At 35.0% G+C, this 27,251-nt stretch overlaps 2 protein-coding genes across 3 annotated transcripts; one reads left to right on the top strand and one right to left on the bottom strand.

Moving 5' to 3' along the window:
• The first annotated feature begins 4,372 nt into the window (after window positions 1-4,372).
• On the top strand, window positions 4,373-8,769 carry LOC135071757 (syntenin-1-like). Its single transcript, XM_063965548.1, has 5 exons — window positions 4,373-4,455; window positions 4,699-4,922; window positions 5,054-5,385; window positions 5,547-5,810; window positions 6,118-8,769. The coding sequence occupies exons 2-5, from the start codon at window positions 4,707-4,709 to the stop codon at window positions 6,164-6,166; spliced, it is 861 nt and encodes a 286-aa protein (XP_063821618.1). The 5' UTR covers window positions 4,373-4,455; window positions 4,699-4,706; the 3' UTR covers window positions 6,167-8,769.
• On the bottom strand, window positions 8,765-26,475 carry LOC135071756 (sterol O-acyltransferase 2). 2 transcript variants are annotated; one of them, XM_063965546.1, is made up of 10 exons: window positions 26,344-26,475; window positions 25,018-25,273; window positions 24,118-24,269; window positions 21,744-21,880; window positions 16,859-16,998; window positions 14,979-15,108; window positions 13,808-13,954; window positions 12,616-12,753; window positions 10,496-10,673; window positions 8,765-9,130 (listed from the first exon to the last, which is right to left on the bottom strand). In XM_063965546.1, exons 2-10 carry the CDS (start codon window positions 25,254-25,256, stop codon window positions 8,979-8,981), a joined length of 1,413 nt encoding a protein of 470 aa, XP_063821616.1. In that variant the 5' UTR covers window positions 25,257-25,273; window positions 26,344-26,475; the 3' UTR covers window positions 8,765-8,978. The 2 variants fall into 2 exon arrangements, with proteins under 2 accessions (XP_063821616.1, XP_063821617.1); XM_063965547.1 differs by lacking the exon at window positions 26,344-26,475 and adding an exon at window positions 25,758-25,854.
• Window positions 26,476-27,251: the final 776 nt, after the last annotated feature.

The raw sequence follows: 27,251 nt of genomic DNA, 5'->3' as shown, positions 1-27,251 counted from the left end.
ATTTATTTGCAAAGAGTAAAGATTTTCACATTTTTCACTTACTAAATTTTGTTTTCTCTTGAGCACAATTGGTTAAACATATGATAGCTTTTTGCACTATCTCAATTTTGGGATACTGGACATTTTCATTATCTTTGCCAGTGGAGTCATCGGCTCTGTTTATTTCTTTAACAACTTCTCCTAGTCTAGTTATAGCTTCATTAAATTTATTTCGTCTCTGACGTTCCCATTCTCGGCAGCGGCTGTAACAATTTCATATTAAATATTATCAGCTTAAATGTATATTTTAATTAACTGTGATAGATTAGAGGATTAACCAGAGAAAAAGCAATAGTATACAAATAAAATGGACCGTAATTAAATTAAAATTTACCTAGGTGTACGAGCTTTTTGTACTGTTTCCATGGCGTAATAGGTTTTTCGTAATTAATCTAAACTTTAAAAACATATAAAGGCTTCTTTTCTTTACTTTTTAGCCTTAATTATTAATTATTTCTGTTCTTTCGTCTCGATTCCGTTCCGAATTCCGATGTTTATTTTTTGACATTGACAGAAGTGAATGCAGTGCTGCCAGTCGGGTCTTGTCAGAAATTACCAGAAATATAAAAAAGTAACCTTTTGAATAAAAAGTAACCTTCAACCGGGGGGGGGGGGGGGGGGGGGGGGGGGATTGTAAGGTTGTTTAATATTGTTCATGGATGGAAAATGAATACAAAATTGATTATCAATCATTTACCTAAATTCGAAATTTTGACCATTCCATGAAGACCGAAAAGTGACCGATCGTCTCGTATAAAAACGTTTCATGGATTTGCGTTTCACTATCGAAAAACATTCGCTAAAACTGTTTTTTTTTTAACAAATTAATAAATCGAATTCATGTTTAATGCAGTTTATGACATAATTTTTAAATTGTCACTATTAATATAGATGACCCACGCTGAACTGTCCCACCAAACTCAATGACAGGGGGGCGCTACCATCGTTCAACTATATGGTTTCCAACATGGCAAAAATCTGAACCAGCGATCCGGTATAGACGGTGGCGCCCCACTGTCAATGTCATCGACAGGACAGTCCAGTATTTTGGAACTATATTACTGAATAACCTGTAAAAGTTAATTCTACAATTTCTGAAAAATCACCTAAAAGTAACCTTTTCATTAGTGTAACCTAAAAGTAACCAATGCAGTTCAAAAGTAACCTAAAAGGTTACAAAAGTAATCTTCTGGCAACACTGAGTGAATGAATGAAATATATAGGTGTACCAGAATCTCATGGCAAACAAAAATATTGGAAAAGTGTGTTTTTCATATGGCAATTGTCTATGGTTTAATTGTCACCTGTCAAAGAAAATTATGAAATCTGTCAGCCGCTGCAAAAATTTTGTAATCTCTTTTTGACTATTTGTTATTTTTGTGAAAAAGTCGAAAAAGCTCAAGCAAGTCATATTGTTTTCAATGTGAATTGTAAAATAAGGCATAATTCAAAGTCAATCTTTGATTCTAAAGCGCGCCGTCGAGTTGACAGTAAGTTGGACTGAAATGTTTTGATACATTGCCTGTTTTCACCATCAATCCCTAATTTTTAAGTGACCCCTATGGTAACACATAACAGGAATTTTGTTTCCAAAGGGGTCACTTAAAAATTAGGGATCGATGGTGAAAACGGGCATTAGTTTATTACCCAATTACGTCACAAGGAGGGTTATGTTTTTTATATTATTCTTAATAGCTGCTTTATCGGGGTTTTCAGGTATATCTCACAAATTGGTGCAGGGGAATGGTCAAAATGTTATGACCATGTAAAGAAAATTGAAAAAGATTTTATCTCTGTATTTTGATCATCTATTGAAGAACAAGAAATTGCAAGTGGAGTTCTTAGAATCGTTTTCTAGTTCTGAATGAAGTGATAAGTTAAAAGTATGATGCATAATAAAATTAGTTATAGCCTGACCAGGAACATAAAAACCCTGGCATAGAGGCGCGTCAATTGCATTTGATAGTGCAACACTGAGTACAGTCGTACCTGTGTTAAATTAATAGGCTAACTTTATGTATCAGGATTTAGGATTACGGGCTAATTTGATATTTTCATAAATTAACGAAAAAATATTATTAAAGGTAACCTGGTTTAAATAAATTAAATGAAACCATCAATCGAGCTAGTAGGATTTATTTTATTATTCATCAATAATCAAATTCAGAACTTGAATATTCAACTGCAATGTCTGCTCATGAACGCTTCAAACTCGGTACTTCTTTCCCAATTCCTTAAAATTCAACACTTAGAAAGTGACAAAAAAAATTAAAATAGGTAGTTGAAACAAACCACAGCTAATTTTCATAGTGGACTGTACTATACGATAAACATGTCAGTCAATTTGACAACCTTTGTCGGAAACATTATTCAATGAAAATATTGTCCGAACCCTTAGTATTTCTCTTCGACAAATACTTTAACACATTGTGAACCACTTTTCTTTCACGACTATAAAAAGATTTTAGCAATTTAATTCACAAAAGCAATTGCGCACATTTAAAATAAAGTTTGTTTACACTTTGACAGCAATAGACTGACATGCAAGGTGACATGTCAATGAAGTTTTCAGTTACTGTTGCCATTAAAAGAAATTAGTACCATTAGTTTTCCGCAACATGGCGAGGGTTTTTATGTTCCTGGTCAGGCTATACTTAAAGTAATAATACGATTTATTTATTTTTCAAGACATTTTCCCGATGTATAACAACATTCTTCATACACATACCTACCTAAAATGTATATTCGTACTTCATGTTCATTAATATTAAAGTCATAAAAGTAAAAAATTAAACAGTATCAAGATCGTTTATTCCAATTTCCCCAGTATTGCTCTCAACAAAGTTTATTTTCCCTATTTGCCATGAGATTCTGGTACACCATAATATTAATCATTCGGGCTGCGCCTGCAGTCCGTAATGTGCTAGAAGCGTTGAAAGCGCTTATGGTGACGATTTGCGCTTACGGAATTATTTTACAGATACCTATTTACTCTCTTGTCATAAGTGAGGTTAAAAATTGTTGAAAAACAACAAAAAGAAAAACAATGTTTTTGCGTTTGCCTCATTAAAAATTTGCATAGTCAGATGTATTTCTTATTCAAAATTCTGAGTCTGACCATCAGAAATTAATAATGAAGTGAAATAGATCATCAAGGTGTGACATTCACATCACATTCTTCATCAGATAAAAACACCACCATCGAGCATATTTCGGACTGCAGTGCCAACTGCCAATACAGTCATTCGCCAATCGGTCATTCGTTTTGGTCATTCGGTCAACCAACAAACAACAACTGCAGGGTGTGGAAACTTCCATACAACGGTCATCGAAGTGAAACTTGCTTCCAAACAGCGACATCGGTGAATAAATTCAAATACTTTTTAACTACCCTAAAACGCTCTAGATGTCGCTGCTCCTGTTTCCTTCATATTTTCATTTTTTTCTTAATTAAAATATATTTGAGAATATTGTTAATTACAATGTGAAAACTTTTTTAAATGAAATTAATTTGTTTTAATTTAAAACTGAACATTGACATTTTTGTTATAATTTACATAATAGAGTAGTAGAAATTACTATTTAACATATGGCAACTTTGTTTTTCCTCCAAAATGGCCGGTGTTGTTTTTGTTATGTTAAATGCATTCTTGTTTTCTTAGCCATCATTTAAGTTTTCTGTGGCCCTATTAAAGTATTGAAGAGTCGTCGAGTCAAATTCAAGTTCATTCCTTCGTACCTGCTGCTGTTCTGGTTCATCGGAGTTTTGTTCGTTCCTTCGTGAATCGCGAAGAAACTTTCTGTTATGTTCACAAGTGATCTGAATTTTCTCAATGTGCAAATGCTTTTTTAGTGTTGTTGAAAACTTTGCGAAAAGAAGCTTTTGTTGTATAATATTATGTGTGTTCATAAATAAAGTAAAATTATTAAATTCAAAAGTTTTTGTTTACTTATTTGCATTTCCATGTGCAATGTAGAATTTTTCCAAATCCATTGTTTTGAAAATAATACAATACGTACACCATAAAGATAAATATTTTCAAAATAATGGATTTGAAAAAAATCTACATTGTACATCATAAAAACAATAATTCTTTGAAAGTTATGAGGGCCTATGTGTGCGTGAACTGTGTGTATGTGTGCGTGGACTTTATGTATGTATGTGTGCGTGTACTATGTATGTATGTGAGCGTTACGTACGTAGGTTAAGTACAGGGAATTTAACACCAGGCTGTCAATTAGTAGGCTCAAAAATCTGTGGGGTTCTCTATTTCCTATGTATTACTTTTCTCTATGAACAACTGTCAAAAAAGAAAGAGGACCAGGAGCACAGATTAGAGAGTATACCAGGAGGACACAGACGGATTTTACAAATTAATTTAATTTACTTGTTTTGCCTAGGAAGTCCAAAATATTGTAAGTACTTCTGACATCCTTTTTATTAGGATAATTCAAATGTAATTTGGTCGTTCAAAATTAGTCGCAAACAAATAGCAAAATCGTTCGATTGCTGGGTGTGTTGTTTGCCTTGTTTATCAAAACACGAGTTTTAATAAAATTAGATACCTACCATCCCTACCATAACCCTGCCCTCCTTTGCTACTTTTGTTGAGAATAATAATTAGTGCCGTTTTAATGTATTTATTAAATTCTCTTTAGCTATCAAAATGTCTCTGTATCCATCTTTGGAGGATATGAAAGTCGATACGATGGCGCGAGCACAGATGAGTCATCAGCAGGGGCCGCCCTCGTACCATGCTGCCCCCATGCCTCCGGTGCCCAGCGCTCCTGCCCATGTCTATCCCGCACTTGGGAACTACATGGGGCTGGAATTATCAGCGGATGTTATTGCGCGTAATATGCCCGAGTATCAGGTTCAAACAGTGAGTATTAAATTACTTTGTATGTTGCACAATCATTTACAGCTTGTGGTCAGGCTAATTTGACAAGGACTGACTCAATCAGTCCAATTAGATTAATTAACTTACTTAAGTGGAACATTTCATTATTGTAGGTCTCTTCTGGAGGTGCAGGTCGCAACTTGATTGCCCCCATATCGTCCCAGTCACCATCGCTGGTGAAAGCTACTGTTACTGGTGCTATTAGGCAGGTTGTCCTTTGCAAGGATAGAGACGGCAAGTGTGGATTGAGGCTACACTCGGTCAACAATGGAGTGTTTGTATGCTATGTTGGAACAGGCAGTCCGGCCGCCCTTGCTGGGTTGAGATTTGGGGATCAGATATTGGAGATCAATAATGTGGCTCTTGCGGGAATGAGCATGGACCAATGCCATGGATTATTAAAGAAAGCCCCAGCCAATGGCATTTATATGGCTGTCCGTGACAGGTAAATTTTTAGTTATTACTCATACACAATAATTCAATAAAATGTTTACGAAGATTGTTTACTTTGATAATCAGATAAGAATGTTATTATGACTAACACAAGCAAGATTATTAGAAGCAATAGTAAATTGTACTTGACACTACCTTCAAATTCTATTTCAGACCGTTTGAGAGGACAATAACCCTTCACAAAGACTCCCTTGGTCATGTTGGATTCCATTTCAAGAATGGCAAAATTGTTGGACTTGTCAAAGATTCGTCAGCAGCTCGCAATGGCTTGTTAACAGACCACCAGCTCTTAGAAATCAATACAATTAATGTTGTTGGAATGAAAGATAAGGAAGTTTCCAAAGTTATCGATGAGAGTCCATCAGTCGTAAACATAACCATAATACCCTGTTATATTTATGAGCACATGATAAGCAAGTAAGTACATTATTATCTACTCATAATATTTCCTTTATTTTGCATAGCTGATGTAATGTAGTTATTGCTAACATTTGAGAAATTGATCCAATCGTTTAAAATTCATTTTAAAATCGCATTTGTGTGACATAGTTGTTGGGTTTCCCCCGCTTGGTTATTGGGTTTGTTTTGGAAACTTCCTGTTAGTCACCCATAATTATTAATACTTTTGTATAAACTATGCATATAATGCAGTGCAACCTACCTAATTAGGATTATTGTTTGTACTGAACATAATATAATAATGATAATTTTTATTTCTTTTCAGGATGTCATCAACATTGTTCAAAGAGTTGGACCGTACACCTGCAGTTTAAAAGGACAGATGCTATTTTTTTAAATTATCCACCCTTTTCACGAATTTATATTACATATTCCTATTGGCACATACTGTAATCTGTTTCACTTTTGTAACTAAAATAGTAATAGCACATGTAATAAGATAAATGATGAGCAGATAATTATGTCCATTTGATCATAATGAGTGGTGAAATGCACCATACACTTTGGTTGTTTATAAAGATAGGAGATAGCATTAATGACTGCTCGACTAATCTGGTTAGAGTGGTTGCCTACTATCTACGTACATGCTATCTTGATTCAGAAATACCAAGTTTGTTTGAACCTATTGATTGCCTCAGGGGAAACGATTTTTTAGCATTGTTTTAAGTACATATAATGTTGCGTCATGCTAGTTAGTAACGGCTGTGAGGATCTGCTGAGATGCCAATGAAGGATATTATTGTATCATACCAAATTTTGTTGCCATATTTTATTTGAAATTTTTCAGATGCAAAGACTTAATTATACTTGACCAGTAGGCCTAGAATGCGCGCCGCGATAAACGGTTATCACGCCATTTTATCAATTTTGTCCATACATTTTGACGTCGATATGAGTATATCACGGCGCGCATCCTAGCCCAGCAGGTCAGATGGAAAGAAAGGTCGATTTTTTAATCACTCGTTCTACATTTTTTGGGACAAAGCATTCTACTTGATGGAATGGTGCATGTCTAAATGTATCTCCCTTATTCATATAAAAAATATTAATTCATATCAACTATTCATATTTTCATTTCAATGTGATGAAAGCCATTAACTAGAATTTTGCTTCATAAGGCAATTACTTTTTTTATGAATAGGGGAGTGCCTATGTATGGTAAAAAATTAGAATATAACTTACTTCCCATTTAAGGATAGATATTTTTATGTAAGGTTTAGTAGTAGTATGTTGTGCACTTTATTTACAATTTTATATGTTTCATAAAGCATTTATAGTACCTATAAAACTGAAGATTTTGCCTTTCATTAACTCAAGTTACAACAAAAAGCCTTTTAATATGATAAGTAGATAAATGTTGATGGTTATTTGGAATTTATTATTATTACCTATATTTAAACAAAATATATAATTTAAGTTTCTATTTGTTTTTATTATGCCTTAACCTGTCTAGTAAATTTGCAAATTATTATTTTTTAAATGTAAACTTATTATTTTTCAATATTCACTATCAACATTCCTATTTCAGTTTTAAATAGAGTTATGATGATACTTTTAAATAATGTTTTATAACTTGACGTCAGATTTTAATATACCTACCTTTTGCAGTCGGGTAAATGTTAATATTCTTGTGGCGATATCATGACCTTGGAAAATTGAATTTGAAATGAAACCAGACTAATCGATTTGTATAATGTTTATGTTTGGATTGATTACTAATCGTTTGGTTTGAATTGTAAATTAGTGAAGTTGGAAGTCAAAAGTATTAAATGTACGTAAGTCAATTTTAGTTTAGGTAAAACCCCGAAAAATATTATTCTGTTAAATGCAACAATACGCCATGTAATAATCGTTTAATTGTAATTGTTGAAAGGTTGTTGTTGCATTTTATGACATAATAAAAAGAAAAGTCTAAAAAGGTGTGTGCATTTGTAAACATTTTACTTAGCAGTTAGAAAGTATGGAAGATTTCAACCCCAAAGTTGAATTTGTATTCGAATCTTAATAAATCTTTGTTAGACCAATAATAATAATGTGGTCTCGGGAAATTTATGAATAAAAAGAAGAATCGAGGAAAGAGATGGTCCCAACCTTTTCTACGCAAGTTCAATCAGTCTGGTCGTTTATTACTTCTATTAAGATTTTTAATTTGTATACTTACCATTTTGTCTTCTTGCATGCTTATGTAAACATTTTTAAAGGTAGTTATGTTACCATATTGATTGTTTACAAAAATAGTGCCAACGAAAACATGACTGAGAATGTTTTTAAATTCACAAGGTATATTATTATAAAGTGCTGCAATATTTAGGTACCGTTTTTTATCTAGCGTAAAATAATAGATAAATACTTATAGCATGAGATCTAACAATTTTATGTGTATTTTTTTGTATCCATGTTATGTTATGGATATTATGTCCTATTTAGGTATTCTACATTAGGCCGTTATGTGTGCCTCAGTACATGACGTTGCGATTGGATGACTTATTGGTTTGCTGAAGAAAGAGCTGTTAACGGTTTATATTTTGAAACCACGCTCTGTAGGCCTAGGATGCGTGGCACGATAAGCGTTTATCACGCCATTTTATCGATTTTACGGGATAAGCTCATACATTTGTTGTCTAAAATGATCGATAAGATTTTATCACGGCGCGCATCCTAGCCCGCCTGGTATTAATGAATATGCACTAATTTGGGTCAAATTTTAATACCTATTTAGACTAAATCAAGCAAACGCAAGCTCAAATCTGTGCTATTTTGTATAGGCATATAAATATCGTTTCAGAATATAAGCCAGACTTCAGAAATCAAGGATATATTTTACAACCACACTCGCTTATTTAGACGTAAAAACTTTATTGTTTATTATGTACCTACGTACCTATGTTTAAATTCACAATAAAACTTCCATAAAACATTTCTTGTTTCATTCTCAACATTTTTTGTTTAATTACATAAACAAGCCATATAAAAAACTACATAAAGAATGTTAACATTCGTACCAGTTTGGATTTTAAATTTGATGTCAATTACAAATAGAGTTTATCAAAATAAAGTCTATCTAATTTGTAAGACTGTGGAAATTGAAAAATAGTAGCCATTTTTATGTCGAGGCTAATAGAAGGGTTATAACAATATGGGGTTGTGGAACGTCCAGTTGGGTTTTAGCACGATCTCTGGGCACGACCAAGACTTGGGGATGAAGAAGCTGTCGGCTTCGCTTGGTGGGCAGTTCTTCCGTGCGAAGTACTCCATGGGGTATAAACTCCAAAGGATACCTAGAAATGTATTATCATGTTATTTTATGTAGTGCAGTAATATTTAGAGCAATAAACGGACATTTAAGTGCGCGTTCAAGTTTTTGAATACGTCTGACATCAGAAAATGGTCTTAACTTTTAAACCGAATTGGCTAGTTTTGTAAAAGTTGACTACGAAAAGTTACAAGCACCTACGCATGGTCGTGACTAGACAGCGTAGGATGCGAATCAGAAAAAGACTAAAAAATACGTTTCTGGGAATAAATGAAATTGAAAATTTAAGATTTCATAATGCGGAAAACGTTAAATTGAGTTATGTGATTAAAGTCGTTGCTGCCAGGACCTTTAATAAATATTAGTCTTTAAAAAGCTGTCAAAAACTCGCCCTTCCGGGTTTACGCAGAAGGTACAAAACGACGATCAATCAATCAGTTAATGCGCACGGATTAGAGATTTATGTAGCTTTTAAAGTCAAAGTCAAAATTTCTTTATTTGTTTAGACTAATAAATAGTTCTTACAAATCGTCATTTTGCTCTTAAGGAGCCTCTACATGTCTCATAATCTTTTTACCCTACCTTTAGGGCCGACACACCAAAGCAATGAGAATTGCTAATCGTAAAATGTCTACCGGTCGATGTAACGACCGTGCTACGAGTATGCCTACGAAGTAGACTTGTTGCTGCGAAATTTTATCCAGACCTAAGTTTTAAAAAGTTTACGTCCTTAACTTTAGGTCTACCGACTTAGTAGGGATATTGAAAAACATTAAATTATGCGACACAGGTCGATGTGAAACATTTACTTTACGAGTATAAGTAGTCCTGAAGCAGGAACGACCTGCTTATTATGATTGTGCCTTATAAACTTTAATTATTTAATGCCCACAGAAAAAAAAGGATTATCTACTCATTAACATAATTGTTTTTATTGACAACTGTAACCGTAATTATGTATATCGTAGTAGTATACTACGACTACGAGTACAGTTGGCGTTCGTAGCTTCGTAGTCGTCGTAGCGCTCTATTTCATGGTTGTACCTTATATTATAAACCTTAACCTTTATATTATTTTATTAAACGGGTCTATAATTATGTAAGGAAATGTATGTACAACTGTGGTACAACGCAATGTAAATGTCAAAGTTGTAAAATTAACTTTTATTTATTTTTATTTTTTTAGGAAGGTTATTAGCACAGGAAATTCGTTATGCTTTTGTCATTTCACAGAAAGCGTAATATTAAAAACGTTTTTCTTCAGACTAAGCATTGATAAGATATCGGAGGATATTGTTTGCATGCCTACCTAATCGTAAAGCTACTCTATCTACTTATGCTAAATAATACGACTGGTTTAAAATAAAGTATTTTTATCGAAACTACTTACCGTTTCCAAAGAAGAACGACAGCCACATGATTAGGTTCAGGGCGTTAGGGAATCGGCGCCCGCTGATGGCTGTCAGTGGCAACATCAACAGCCCACATACACCGAACTGGACCAGGAGTACCGGGTAGAAGAATCCGAAGGATAGGGCCAGTATCAGCTCATGTGCCACTGATGATACCTTTAACAATAAACAATCAGTATAGAACCTACGTCGGCAGACATTTAATGAATTTATACGAGAGTGTAGGTATGTACATTATTACTAACCCATTAGTTATGTACTAATGTGTGTCACCATATAGGACGGTACGTAACACCTCGACATTTTTTGGGATTGAACAAATTCAATTTTGCTAATATTTGTATCAAGTTTGGTAACAATGTATGTACCTAGGTTATAAAAATCTTTATTTCTACCTCTTCAAACTGTTATTGAATCGGCTCTTTTTTAGTAGTCTCACCTTTTAACTGCATCAATTACTAGAAGAATAAATAAGTAGAATAGGTACAACCACTAACACGTCAATCGTATTTGGTAACTCCAATAAAACTCTATTTACATGTTCCTTTTACGTCGGTAAATTCAATTTCGCATTTTGTGAATGTTGAATTCGACATTTCACATTGACCTTTAGAAAAGGCTCTTAGAAAAACGTTCAGCTTGTTTCTCTTTATTCGTGTATTCTGTAGCATAAAGGGAATACGCTTACGTCATCACTACCCGCCATGGTGCACCGTCATCGTCTATAATGGGGAGAGTTAATTCTATTTTCTAAATGGTTTTTTTCTCAGTATGGTGTGGTGTTATTAAATAACGAATGCAGGTGTCTTTTATGTGAAGATAACGATGTGCGGGCTGTTAGCTTGGCAGGTGTCTTTAGGTTGTCAATGGGTTATTTGATGATGATAAACTAATAACGGCTGGCCTTGAACCTGTGGCCATAGTGGAAATAAGTATGGCGGTATACCTACTTATGTAAAACACATGAAATACATGCGTGGCGACAAACTTTCGCTAACTATACCTATGTAAGTACTATGGTAAAGCAAAAATTTTTAGCTAAGCGTTTCAGAATTGGTGCTAATTTTACTAGTTTTAATTTAACCTGAATACGTGTAGGGTACATTAATAGTAAGTATCTACTGTTAATTTTATCCATCCTTTTATTTCAATGGTTTAACGAAGGCTCGTTATAGGTACGTGTAGTTTCTATTTAAGACTAGCTGACCCGGCGAACTTTGTTCCGCCTTAATGGCAATAAATAAGCAGACTTTTTTTTTCGAACTGGATAAAAAGTATCCTATGTCCTTCTCCTGGCTCTAAACTACCTCCCTGACAATTTTCAGCTAAATCGGTTCAGCCGTTCTTGAGTTATAAGTGGAGTAACTAACACGACTTTCTTTTATACATATATATAGATATTTACGAGTAACTACTTTGTTTGTATCTACTTTAATAAACCCTCCAAAAGCGAGACGATTCATGGTGTTTTAAATATTTTGGCACAGTTCTAGATTTTATGCATAGGACAGTTCTCTCTACAAAGAATAACACGTGGCAGTGGTGGTAGTTGAAAACTTTTCTCCAATTTGGAAATGCAATTCGCAAGTTCGCTTCGTTTCATGTTATGTTTCAAATGGTTGCCTGCAAGCCTGGAAACGAGAATATAACACTAACATTTAAAGTGTTTATTCTAATAGAGTCCTTTGTCTGCACGTTTGGAACAAATGTTATTATTGTTAAAGTCGGTTTATTTATAGAAAGTGAGGCTATTCTCTTCTAATTTTATTATCCGATAGTGAGTAGAGGTATTTTTGTTTGTTATTTCGATTTAGGATCCTATTTCGTTTCAGTGGAAATGTATTTCAGGAATAATCCTGGCGAAGAGGCAGTAGTAATCAGTATTTTTAACCGACTTCATGTGTGTTAATGCATGTTTTACCGACAATTTGGTTGGTTGGTGTTATTACAATAAACTACAACAGACGTTAAACACGTGTTTAAAATTAAATTTTCATATTATACTAAATGACAATTTAAAAAGTGTTCAACGGGTGTTTAAGTTTTTGTAATAAGCCCCTATAAGTTTAAAACTGAAAGTTGTACAAGTTGTACCAACAATAAAGACACAGCTGCTAGACACGGCTCGTCCGGCCCGCGGTGCGAGGGGCATGTAGAGGTAGTCCCGCAGCCAGAAGTGCACCACGCGGTTCCACGCGCGGAAGTACTTCGAGAACTGAGACATTGTCCACCAATCCTGAAAAAAATAGCACGTTAAAAGCAAATCACAGCCAATGAATGTACGACTCTGCACATCAATCAAGCCCGCCGACAGCCTTTTGACAACATGTTAGAAGTCGACGACTCATGCCAGTGGGTTGGCGTTTCATGTGTTTCAATAAGATTGGCTTTGTGTTGTTTTGAATACCTAAGAGTACCTACCTATGTAGGTAGCTTAGACTTTATTGTCATTATGTGAAATAACGAAAGCTTTTGAGATTTTCTTTTCACAAGAGCAGCAAATGTCTTAAGTTTGGATATTGCTTGTAAGAATCAATCCGACACTTAGATAAGTAACTACTCATTGGTAATGTACTCGTACCTAGTACTAACAGTGGACGCTTTTATCATTATTCATTGAGTCATTATCATTTTGTATGATAAAAAACTAATGAATATTTCGAGACAGTTGACTGATAACTGGATGTGATATCGTCAAATCGTCGGCCACGTGCAGAGGAAGCAGGAAACTGTTACAATGTAGCAAATGAGTCTTTATTTTCACTTGTATTGAATTTTATGATAGGTAAGTAATATTCACTATGGGGCCTCTGAGAAATGAACATTAATTTAATGTCGATTGTCGATCGGATATTTTTTTGGTTTGTATTTCAAGGAATACCTATTTGCAACAAGTAAACATTTTCCTTACTATTATCGTTATTGGTATAACTTTAGTTAATTTCTGAACTTATTATCTCTTTTTACAACAAATAATTGCATAATTGGTAATACCAGTGACAGAGTCTGGCCCGGAATATTGGTTTCGGTTTTATGTAATTACCTAAGTAGTCACTAAAGCCGTTTTTGAATGGATTTGCTGAAGTCGTACTACCTATGCGACAAAATGTAATGTGACTACGGTACGGCTACCTAACTATGTTACATGAGACATGAGATGTAAAAAACACTGTTTCTTGAAAATAAATAGTAATGTTTGTTAATGTCTCCTCTTCATTTCGAACTTCGTTCAACTACAGTTTCCAAGCAAGCATTTCATCATTAAGACAACATTTACGTGCAAGTTTCACCTCATAGAACAATCGGTCCCCGAACTTGAGCATTTCCGCGAACGCGTTCAGCCAGGCGTGCAGCAGGCAGTAGAATCCACAGAGGAACGAGATCACGCCCGGGAGAACGCACGCGAACATGCCGCGGACGACCGTGCCCGCTTCCACCTGTACAGAAACATTCCAATTTCAAATGAAAAGAGGTTTAAAATGAGTTTTTTTTTTCAATTAAGGCTTAAATAAAAAAACAAAGTGTCAAAAAAGACGCGTCACTTTCCCGCCAAAAGTATTACAAAATGACAGGCTCTGTCCAGGTGCGAATGAGAAAGTGTTTTGTTTTTTTTAACTAAGTAGTTAGTAGGTACTGGCCAGAGCCATAAAGAAAAAAAACTACTGGCCAGCCCACTAATATTTAAAGGGTTTCTTTTTTTCTTGATCTGCTCTAATAGAATTTCTAGTAGATTATAAGTATATAAGTACTAGGTATTGTATAATAACTACTCGTTGCTAATAAAAGTTTTCATAGAATTATACTTGGCATTCGTAAAATGAATAGGTTGCTCTATTCATTCAAACATTTGGGTATGTATGATTTCATTAATTTACACAGTTGGGGTTGGCTTTTCCACTCGTATTCGTTAGACGCCCTCATTAATTTGATTGATAAGTCACATAATTACAGGGATAGCTCCGAGTACTCTGCGGGGACAGCTTTCATAAAATCGCGCTATCCGTCCCAAAGAACATTATACTAATTGCCTTTAGAAAAACTCATTCCAACAGGCATTTACTTAGTTACGGTGATTCGTGTAACGTGACCCAACATCATCTATTATTATAATTTTGCGAAATATTGCGTGTGCTCATTTGTAAGAAAAACAATATCCAACTGTAATTACGAGAAAATTGATATTTATAGCTTAATTTTTTGTTACTTTTATAAACTTTTTAGCATAAAAGTAGAATGCTTAATAGCTGTGTTCTTAATTAGAATGGCATTTAAAGGTCGTTTGTCTTATTTTATCATTGTACTCGTATTATAAAATAAAAATTATCGTAGTCAGGATGCATGCAATGATCCAGTTTTCAAACTGTGCTTTTTTCAGAAAATAAAAATGTCCATGATAATAAAAGTTCCGAGGTGCGATTTTAATTTAACTAAAATTTGAAAACTCAATGTATAGGTACTCACTTTGGGCTGTTTGCCATAATCGGACCAGTAAGGCAAAATGAAGCGCTCCCATAAAAAGCTGTTGTAAAAGATAATGGCCGCCACTTCCAAGAAGTGGAACACCACTGTGCCCCATCGGATTTTCTTCGTCCTGAATAAGAAATGTGCAAGTGTTATGTTATGAGGCACAATAACATTTGAGTTGGGTGCCTTTTGTACCTTTTCAAAGAGACAAAACACGTGTAAGTTGAAAAATAGGCACATTTAATGCTTAAGGTATGAATGAGAGCAAACAACCTACAAATCCTTGAGTAAACTTTTCTCATTAACTTCTTCTAGTACCTATTGTACGCAATTAGGTTTATCTATAATATACTTACACTTATTCTAAATTAGATTTATTTAGGGTGGAAAGATCGAATAGTTATAAGCAAATAAGTATTTAGCACAGTGCTGTAATTCACGCGTATATTTATTTCAGCAACGTTCAGAGATGACACTGTTGCATGCAAAATGAACATACTTCCGGGTTTAAAAGTTAGGACTTTGGAAAAAATGTTTGTCATTTGACACCAACGAGATTTAAATCGGAACGGTGACCGAAATTGCGGTCAGCATCTCCTCCGGGTCGAGTCAGCATATTAAGGTGCCACTTAGTACATGACTCATGTCCGTTTTCACCATCAATCCCTAATTTTTAAGTAACCCATATGAAAACAAAAATCCTGTTAAGTGTTACCATAGGGGCTACTTATGGTGAAAACGGGCAACAATAGACTATCTAATATTGAATACCTAAGTAAAATACTAGACACTAGTCATAATTTATAAGTATTTCATAGGTACATACCTACTAACCCATGGACCAACTGTAGTCTAAAAATTGTTGAATTTGAATTTCATAAAATTGCAACTGGCGTTGTAGTCTGGTAGGTAAGAATTTAAGTGTTACGTAACGATATAATTTAAGCCGATGGGCAGTTTACTTCAGCTATAACTTTGGGTTTTAGGCTGTGTAATGAAAAGTAATTTTATGTAAGCTAATAGGTACCTACTAAGTACCTTTTTGTTTCATGTAATTTTTTGTCGTTTGGACTGCCGTAACAATTTGCGTAAGTAGTCCATTAAGTCAGACGTTTTTGTTTGGGTAGATTTGTAAGTAAGTAATTACTTTTTTTTAAAGTTTTGCTGCAAATAGTTTACATGATATTATGCTCAAACTGTGACTGGATTTTCCACATTAAAAAAAACACAATTTCTATTGGACGATCTCGATCACGACTAGAACTTTAATATTACATTTCTAAAGATTAAGCTCAGATTGAAAATAATGTATCGGTATAATAGTATAAGTATAATAATAGGTATGTAGGAAGAGGAAAACAAAGTGTATCTGATTAAAAGTTTACTTGGAACCAGTCATTCACTTAGTAAAAGGTGCTTCATTTTCCCTTTTCTTTGATTGAACAATTAACTCTTTAAAGATCAAAGATTTCAGGTAACATTTACTTCGAGATTAAGGGTATGTCAGTCGCAGGAATATTTAATTTTCTTTGAGACTGCGTCAAGGGCCGTTGAGAATTATAAGGCAATTTAGAATTAAGCGGCAATATTAATTTCTTGTTTATAACAACAAAAAACAATCTTCACGGTAGGTTCCTTTGAATAATTAATAACCTATTAAAGTTCAATTTCTTTTGAGGAATAAATTCTTAGACCATAAAACATACAAATGTTAATTAGTGTTTTGTCTAAAAATATTACGCTTGCAGGCCGTTAGGCATAATATGACGAAGGCTTTTGGATAGTCTAACTAGGTAACATGAAACGCAACTGGATGGAAAATAATATTAACTGTATTATCTAAGTGTATAAATTATTTAAAATAACTATTTGATTACCTCGGATATTGATCTCTATAGACGAGTGTAGGTGCAAAGAGGAAGTAGAGGTATTGCTTGAAGGTAGGTAGCGCCTGTCCAGTGTAGCAGCGCTGGCCGCAAGAGGCAGCCACGGCGTGGATCTTCATTGCAAATCTGAACTGCAAGACAAGTTAACTTAAATTAGTTATTCACCACTTTTTAAACGTTGCTAGATGACAAAACGTTATTTACATATTATTATTCTTCACAATAGTTGACCCAGCGAACTTCGTACCGCCTATGTTCATCAAAAATAATGTAGGATTCTAAATGGTGAAAGATTTTTTTCAAATCGGATCAGAAGTTTTGGAACCTATCCATTATATCACACTAGCTTTTGCCCGCGTCTTCACCCGTGTGAAATTTCGTTTGTCACAGATCGTCATACATTATAGCCTATATGTTATTCCGGGTTATAAACAATAATACTGTAAAGTTTCATCAAAATTCGTTCTGTAGTTTTTGCGTGAAAGAGTAACAAACATCCAGACATCCAGACATCCAAACTTTCGCATTTATAATATTATAGTAGGATTACAACAAAAAGCAATCAAATCTTTCCTCTATAAAATATTAGTGTAGACAATAATACTAATAGTGCTGCAAATAAAAAACCACAGGTTTTATTTTAAAACTCTCTACCTTGCACTCAACTTAACGTCGAACGACAGCCTCTTGGGGCAAGTGCAACTTCAGTGACGGGCCTTTTATAAAGTTCTCGAAAAAAGAGCACCTAACGGCGCCGTCCTTTGGTCCCTAGTAAACAATTAGTAAAAAAACTAATTTTCTTAACACAAAGACGTTTTAATTAAGAGGTTAGAAAACTCTTCAAAAAGTTCAATCAATTGATTGAAAGGACATTAATTATTCTGAAAACTTATCTTATTTAGTATTTTCCCGTGTTGCTAAAGAAAAATAATTATCCGTGGAATCTATCCTGAAACTTATAATTAAATACTTTCGCCCCGAGCCAGACTGCGAACAGTTTATTCTCAAAGTCTATTTGGTGAGAATTAGCGGACGAAAGTGGTTTATAGTGTCATCATTTTACTTTCTGTTAAACTTTGTCTTTGGCTCTACGGATATTAATTGCGCGTGAATTATAATTTCACAAAGGAATTTTGCTTTCTAATTAATTTGTAGTTGGTACACTGTTCCTTAATATTGTTTAATCATTAATTTACAGGTGTCTTTACAGGAAAAATTAATAATAACAGGCCTTTAAGGGCAAATATTGTAAAAACATTCACAATTCCAATTAATGTAGAGTCAAAGTTCGTGCACCTAACTCTTTTATAATATTCAATATTGACAATAGTGATACCAGACGTTTCTCTATCTCTCACGTAGTGGATTAGTCTATATTGAATTCATTTTATTTATAGGCCAGCCTGCCGGGCCTGTCCCTTGTAAGCCCTCTAACACCCTGAAGTCCGTCCCTTCGTTGAGGTGTCTCTAGTATTAAACTAACAAAAGCTTTATAGAGCTTCATAGTCCATATTTTATACGAAATAAATTGATTTAGTTAATATTTTCTAGCCGAATGAATTCAGTGAAAATATGTGTGTTTTTGTGGGGGAACTTTGTACATATCTGTATATAAACGAATTTTTTTATTTATTAAAAACATACCGGTTTGACCCATTTGAATGACTCTTCTGTTGACTCTGTTGTAAAAATGGTGCTCATTTGGATTCGACTTCATTTTATTTCTTTTATTATTTTAATTTTCAGTTACTAAGTTTAACCTTAAATCCTACTAATTTGTTTTAATTACTTAGTTGGTGATAAATATTTTAAGTCTTCAAATAAGGAATGTATACGAGTATGCAGTTTATGTAATGATTGCGTTGTGTTTGTTTTTAACGTATGAGAATAAATGTATATTAATGTAAAGGAATTCGACGTTAGTTTCGAGAGCTAGTCGTTTAGGGTAAGTATGTATGTACTTATGCAAACGGGTCACAGCATGTAGTAACAGTGGTGTGCAGCAGAATTATATATGAAAGGAGTGCTGTGCGACTGGAAGGTCGCGCAAACGCTGTACGAATGCTTTTAGCATTCCCGAGGTGAAACTCAATGGGATTAACCGGGTTACACGTAAATTTACTTGAAATACCTATGATAAACGTCAAGGTTTTGGCATAACTAAAATAATTTGGATAATTATTTAGGAAGAACATTTAACTTTGGTTTTTATTTAAAACTTGGCGGAGAGCTCTACATTCAATACATATTTCCTGAGTGCACATAATGTGCAATTTGTTCTTTTTTTTGTTTTCAGAGTTGTCAATACATCGCCCTAGCTTGAAAACTTAAATGTTTTTATTAGTAAAAACGACGCTCATAGATTTAATCGATTACTGAATATTGTTTCAGAAAACCTAACCCTCGAAGTCACGGGTGGGTTCTTGGCAATTAATAATCGTGTTGAGACGGTCAGCAGGTGCCGGTCACGCGGGCAATTGGGTACGCGGGTAGGCGGCAAGCACCGCACCGCGCGCCGCTGCGCCGTAGGTAGGGCTGGCGCGGGTAGCTTGCAGCCAGCTGAGGTGGGTAATGGTAATGGCTTCGTCAGCCGCACGCGGCGAGTTATTTACTGGCCGCCGCTTCAACGAGGGTCCCGCCTGATTTATGAACCAACCATGTTTTGCCCCTTTACATCTGAATTTTTCTTAATTTGAAACCACCTACCCACACATAAACTTCGCAATCTGACGGAACTTTGCTACCCGAAGTTCATGAAAATACACACAAATTAACCCACAGCACAAAGGAGTACGCTCATTTGTATTAAATTATGTAATGGCTCGAGGCTTTATTAATGCGAGTTGTTTTTATGAATATGGACCCAAAATTTCTGTATACAAATATACCTATACAAATGGTGTTTACTCATTAACAAACACCATTGTTTGCTAAGGTTTGCTCTTTACGAGATATAAAAACACAGACAGAACTTTTTGAGAGGTTTGTAAGTAGGTAAACTATTCTACACTTGAATGCGATATAATAAATATTTGTCTGGAAAACGAACTTTTAAAATACTGTGATAAATTACTAACGATAAGCCTGAAAATGAATAAACCACAAAATAGACAATGTTACAAAATCAAATTGAAATTATGAACAGATAGTGCTTAGTAATATTATTCATTAAGCAGTCAATTAAGTAAGTCGTTGTTCGCAGTCGGAGAAGAAACCAGCGCTGCTTATTTAGCAAACTTCCTTTTCAAAACGTGCTCAGCGTTTGTAAATTGCCTCAATCAGGAATCGCTCTAAAAAGGTGTCGAGCATTTTATAACAGCATCGAGGCATATTTCACCGGAAATTCTGAATTCAAAATATTGGACGAGATTTTATAAAACGAGCATTTCCGGTCAAATATTGATACAAACAAATTCACGTTCGAGTATTATTGGATTCCGAATCAAAGCCCCCGGTTGGCGTATATTAATTTACTGGTACGTGTTCCACGCAAAATGTTTCAGGTAGTTTTATTGTGACTGGCGGCAAAAGTTTGCTCTATTGTTGTTGCAAATTAGTTCTGATGTGGAGGTACTTTCGTATAACTAGTACGCGTTAAAGGAAGTTATCTACTCTTTCCTCCCCATTAGTTTGACTTTGTTTAACGCGCAGGTCGAACTTCGCCTTTGTAATTAGTTTGTATCACAATACCGCTGCTTGTACCATGACTCATTAATCATTAGAGAACTAGGAAGCAACTAAAAGCCGGAACGGAAAACTTTTTGATTTATACATGTACAAACCACAGATCACAGAAACTAAAGGGAGATGTGACGAGGGGGCGTTGCCAGGTTCGCAGCAATATGCCCAAAAACAGAACATTTGCACAGCAATGATGACAGCAGCGACGTCATAATGTAAATAGTTTACATTGCTTCATCATCATCATCATCATTTCAGCCATAGGACGTCCACTGCTGAACATAGGCCTCCCCCAATGCTTTCCATGTTGATCGATTGGTAGCGGCCTGCGTCCAGCGCTTCTCTGCTTGGTGTTTCTTTGCGAGATCGAATCAGAAATGAGGAGATCCGTAAACGAACCAAAGTCGCTGACATAGCCCGACGGATTAGCAAACTGAAGTGGCAATGGGCAGGGCACATAGTACGCAGAACTGACGGCCGATGGGGCAGAAAGGTTCTGGAATGGAGGCCGCGTACCGGAAAACGCAGCGTGGGACGTCCACCTACAAGGTGGACCGACGACATTACATTGCTTGCGTAGTACTAAAGATTATTCGAACATTGAGTACTGATACCGCAGTGGATAATGAGCACATAATTATTTTGATTACCTACTTTGTGTGTGTGAATTTCTAATGCGACACTGAGTTTCGAACTCAGCGCATTAGCATCTCTCTATATCTCTATGGTACAATCTTATTGAAATGGCATCAAAACGTACCTTCATATCGATGTTCATAAAGCAATTAAGGAAATTGGGCTATTGATTAATGTCACACCGCTCTTTATTTCCCGGGGTAAGGTAAATTGGTTTTTCGCAAATAACAAAGACTTTGAACAAAAATTTTAATTAATTTCGCTGACTTCGTAATACCTCGGCCGTGGTTAACGTTCTCATTTTAAAGTATTCGGAATGTTTTAGTAGGTTACCAGGAGATAGGTAAGGTTTTTGTATTATTAGCAAAAGATAAAAATATAATAAAATTAGGTATTTGTCAAAATCATTTGTTTCATCATGTTACCTACTCTAAGCACAGTATTACAAAAATTTAAAAAAATCTACTGAGAATAGGTACAGGTTCATTTTGAGGTTGATAAGTGCTTCTACCTGTCATAAAATATTTTGACAATAAAGAATAATGACGTGTAAACTTACCATCTCACACGTGACAGTCACAGACGACGCGAGAGCCAGGTGCTTTCTGCCCAAATCCCATACAGGGACTGCAACTAGAGCCACTTGAAGAGCCGCTAGCCCAATTATACCCATTATCGTCCATATTCGCTGTAGAGCTGTAAATGAAAATCACCGAAATAGAACATAATGTTAAAGAAAACTTTGCTTGTCTGAGGCAGGGCATAGGTCATAGGTACTTGAAAAGTCCTCCAAGTTTACTAACTACAATCATTATGAAAAAGCTGAGTATGAATGGTATTTCAAAAATAGAAATCCGCTCAAGCCTTGATCAAAATCGCGATAAAAAGTTGATCCATATTCTAGTAGGTACTCAATACATAATCTGTAGAGATGGGGGTACAACAAACCGAGCGATGCGATAAATTGGGAGTTTGGGAGGCTCGCCGAGTTACGTGGGGGCTCCAAACCATGTGTGCACATTCCTTGTCAATTACATACGTGAGCGCTTAACTACCGCGGTCGTAGGCCTTCTGTGTCCGAACTGACAGCGTGGCGGTGTTACTTGCAGGGCGTGTGATATATGGACTTAGGGGATTGACCTACTTTTGCCCCAACCCTATAACTAATTTACTCGTACTTCATTGTCTGATCCTCGCACACATTCATGAGACAAACAATAGTATTATGGACAATATTTCTCATATTCATAATTCCTTTCTAATACTAGTATTGGAATTAGTTTTTGGTATTTTAATGGAATCTCAATGGATCTTCAAAATTTTAATTCAAAATATAAAATTGTATCAGGGCAGTCTTCAGGACTATTGGTTGTTTATGTAATGACTTTTGTCGTAATTTACAGTAAGATTTAACGAACGTATTTGAGATTCTTTAATTCTCTGCTCCTTTTGCTGTGCCAAAGTTAAAGTAATCAGAACACAAAAATATTGAATTTTTTAAATTAAAGCTCTTTCACTCTTATCACGTTGATTGCGCTAAAGGTACGGACATAATGTATCAATATGCCTCCACAGGTATATAACCTCCAGGCATTAGTGCTTCCACGGCAGCTGAATACGTATGTGGCCAACCAAGTGACTAATTGGAGGGGCGGTGAGAGGACGGCGGGTGCAACAAAAGGCGCACTCCGGGAATAGAGGGCGAGTGGCCACTTGCTCGCTCGGCGGACGTCAAATAGCCGCTTATTGTGAGACAATACTGTCAATATGACGAATGAATGGAACAGTCAAATAGTTCGTGACCCCATAGCATAGTAGCCAATAAGTTCGCAACGCGACTTTGTTACAATTGGAATAAGGTTGTGTTGTCAACTTTTTGGTGTTTTTAAAAAAAATATAAAATTAGTTCCGTTATATGTTTTCAATGTAGAGAAACGATTGGCATGCTAAATTAAAAAAAACTTCCATACACTAAGTCATAATTAAAAGCTCCATCATGTTCAATATTAAAGCTCATAGCAGATTGGTTGGTTTTCCCAAAATTTTTAAGTATAATATCTTAAGTAGTAGGACTAGTTAAGTAGCGCTTTTATTTGTATTTAATAATGTATGAAAATTGTATAAGCAAGTTCTATTTTAACCCTAAGTTATTGTGTAGTCACGGCCACTGACCCCGCTCAGCGCGGGCCCATTGAAATCGCGGTTTGTGCAATACTCTAGGTCAGGGCTTAAAGCCAACCTTTTTCAGAGATTTGAAATTAGTGGCCCTTAGTTTTCGTTAACTTTCGTTGTAACATATTTATTTCTTATAAATAAAGATCCTAAATGATGTTCTTTCGTTATATTTTATTCTTATATATTAATCTACAATTCCTCTACTATAATTTCACTCTACATTCGTGCGTTCGTGAAACTTTGGCTCGCGGCCGAATGCAAGTTCGTCGTTTTGGTTCGACGTCCTCGTGCCAAAGGCCCGGATTTATATTTCAATGAAATGAACGACATGAATTCATGACCATTGCATGTAAAGTTTGATATTCTTTAAACTTTTAGAATACAATAATATGTACCATTTTTGAAACATAAATTAGTTATTTATTATACCTAGGACCATAGTCGGAGGTCGGAGGTAAGACTGTTCAAACTAAATTATGATCGCAGTAATGTCCCTGTTTTAAGTTATAACAATCATGGATCATTTTTACTGCCAAGTGCCTAATCAGTTGCTATGCCCATTTACGAATATGTAATCACTATCACCAAGTCATTACTGATAACATTAAACATGAAATGCCTATAGTCTAAAAAGTGTGTAGCATTAGGCATTAACTCTCGGTCCATATCTTTTTCGATTACAACTGATCCGTTTGCGCAGCAATTATCAAAATGTACTTATTTTTAACGAAACTAGCTACATGAATAGGAATTCATACCTGTATTTTTCTTAAGAAATTGCGTTCCAGCTCCAAAAAAACGAAATGCTGGATAAAAAGCGAGGGCACACGAAAGTTCGTAGAGCCACAGTTTTGCGCCGCGTCTCACGTCTCCGAAGCCGTAAGCCACAACCGATAAGCCCACATTTATCCTGCAACAAAATAAACCTCAGCATATCCATACTTTAAAATCGACCGGGATACTCTGTCAGACGAATTTTTGGCTCCATCTCACTCGCACTCTCAGAGATACTCTTAAGAGTAATAGCGACAGGTAGAGCCGAAAAACGCACGCATCCTTGAGTGGAGAGCGTATGATGAGTTCTTAGCCTCGCTATATTATGGATATTTGTAGCTCAGTCGGGAATTCGGGATGAATCAACCCTTATTCCATTTATTTAGGCTTCCCCAACTTCATATGGCCTGAATAAATTTGAAATTCGTTATGGAGGATCTGGCTGGGACTCTTCCAGATATTTTCATTGAGAATGATTATTCTGTTTGAGATAATATTTCAAATAACATAACAATACAGTTGTGAGTTGGTGATTTCAACTTAAGTTCAGTCGACAGCATAAATATTTTGTAAAATAAGTATCATCTAGTGCAGTGTTTTTCAACCTTTTTCATGACACGACCCCCCTAGTATGAAAAAATGTTTTGCGACCGGACCGTTCGATATTTTTTCATGCATTTTATAATGTTACAAAAATGTTGTTCTTCAATTCATACAACATTTATGCATTTAAAACTTTCCTGATTTTTTTACTAAGGTAGTTTTTATTTACGACCCACAGGTTGAAAAACACTGATCTAGGTAACAACATAAATACGCCACAGAGCTTTTGTTTAAATGCTGTCGTCTGTACAATACAATAATTTTAATAACATTTTACTTGCTTTCCTCTCTCGATGAGATCGAATATGACTGTGTCGAACAGAAGCATCAGCAGTATGACCACGAAGATGTGGTAAATGGCTCTAATGTGAGACACGTTCTCCAGCAGAACCGTGAGATTCGACTCCCGAAGAGTGAATTCTGGAGTACGGGATTTGATCTCCTCCTCATTTTTAACGTGCCCATTTTGAACTAAAGACTGTATGTTCCGCTTTCGTAAAATCCCCCGATCTTCAGCCATGTTGTTTATTATCCTATCTGAAAGCAGGGTAAAAATTTGATTGATATTATGCAACTTACCTATTACTTAAAAAAGTAAGAAATTTATTAGCTATTTCAGACTTTATTTAAAAGACACTTAACTAAACTAAAACAATAATTTATTATACTAAATTATTTCTTTCTATTCAATTGTGTAATTCTTAGAAACCATGAAATTGCACTCACGAAAACTTAATCTGTAACATGATTAGTTACATATAAGGCACTATAACTATTGCCTTTATGAATAAAGAAACATCAAATAATGTAGTGTTACTAATTATTGGGCCTACAATAGACTCTAACTAACCATTTTATTTTCTTCAACACAAACGTGTAGGTAACATCAAGTACATGTATTGTTCATTGCATGCTTTTTGACTCGAGCATAACACAAACTCCGATTATCCGAGACTATAAAACGTTCCCTAAATGTTATTGTTGCACGAAATAATTCTTCATTGAAACCCCAGAAACTTACTTTATTAAAATTCCAATATGCTTTCTGCATTCCAGAAAATCACAATAACACTTCGTCCATACTCCATACACAACTGGACTGTTACATTGTAAACTATCCAACTAACCTTTTACATGTGATAAGGATAGTGTGTGGGCATCTAATGCGAAAACAAGCCGTCGTCTTAATGCAAGCAAACTTGTGTCATATTTACATCAGATGAATTAGAACTGTTGAACTTTGGATATCAATTAATTAGGGTAAGTATACTTATTTGAATATGACACATAATACTACCCCTTTATTTATAATAAACAACAAACTCAAACTTAATGTTTACTCAAAAATAAAGAGGCGAGTCTGCTGGCTGCATTTCCTCGCTGGATAGCAATACTTAGTCCACTCTAATGATTTATTTTGTACTCATATTTTGGAGTCTAATAATTTCATGAAAAATCTACCACTTATTGTGATTATAAATATTTAATTAGATTCAACCAATGGCTATGCAAATCCAGAAACTATTTATAGTGGTATTCATGCTTCTATCGCGTGAGTGTATTTGCACGAACTTAGTAGGTACATTTTATAACAATAATTTGCTTACCTTATATCCGTTAAGCTTATGAGGTATAACACATTTACAATTAGAACATTATTAATTAATTAAATTAATCGCAATTGACTGAACAATGTTAATTAACGAATACGACAACCGCGAACACAATCAGTCTAAACGCCACTGAAGTGCGTTATCAAACAAAACAATTTGTTATTGTGATTATGCCGTATCTGTCTTGTCGATAACATTTTGTCTAGATCAATCTCATGAATTAACATAAAATAAGCCACGATTATAAATTACCTACTTGTGTATAAATAATTCTATCACCTCTTTATTGTAACTAGCGGCCGCAACCAACTTCGTACGCGTGGATCCCGTTTTACCATCTTAGGGGTTGAATTTTGCAATGACCCGTCTTATTGAGCACCTACGTTCTAAAAGGAACCCCCATGCAAAATTTGAGACTCCTATCACTTGTAGTTTCTGAGATATCGTGATGTGATGAGTCAGTGACCTTTCGCTTTTAAAGATTTAAGATAGTTATAGGATGTCCAAAAATGAAAAACACCCAGGGTGTACCACAGTAATATTACCCTAAAAAGACTCAATAGGTAGGTACTAATAAATCTACACGTGTATGAAACTCATTAAATAACAGACACTTAATTACGTACTTTTAAATTTTAGCAATAGCGGCCGAGACCTTATGACCTATGCATACAAAGAATTGTGATAATATACTCGTGCGTTCATAATTTTACGCATGTTGAATAGGAAGTGGTTATAATTAAGTGCTTATTTACTACTGAGTAATCGGCAACAACAATAACAAGAAATACTGATTGCATAACTTTAGCGTCAAATTCGAACAAGTGAGCAATGAAAATTATATTTTTACATCAAAAAGGTCAAAAAGAAAGTTTCAAGTCGTGGAAATTTTCACGCGAAGT

This window comes from Ostrinia nubilalis, chromosome 5 (assembly GCF_963855985.1).
Source record: "Ostrinia nubilalis chromosome 5, ilOstNubi1.1, whole genome shotgun sequence".
NCBI classification, from domain to species: domain Eukaryota; kingdom Metazoa; phylum Arthropoda; class Insecta; order Lepidoptera; family Crambidae; genus Ostrinia; species Ostrinia nubilalis.
This window is presented reverse-complemented; position numbering and strand designations above follow the sequence as displayed.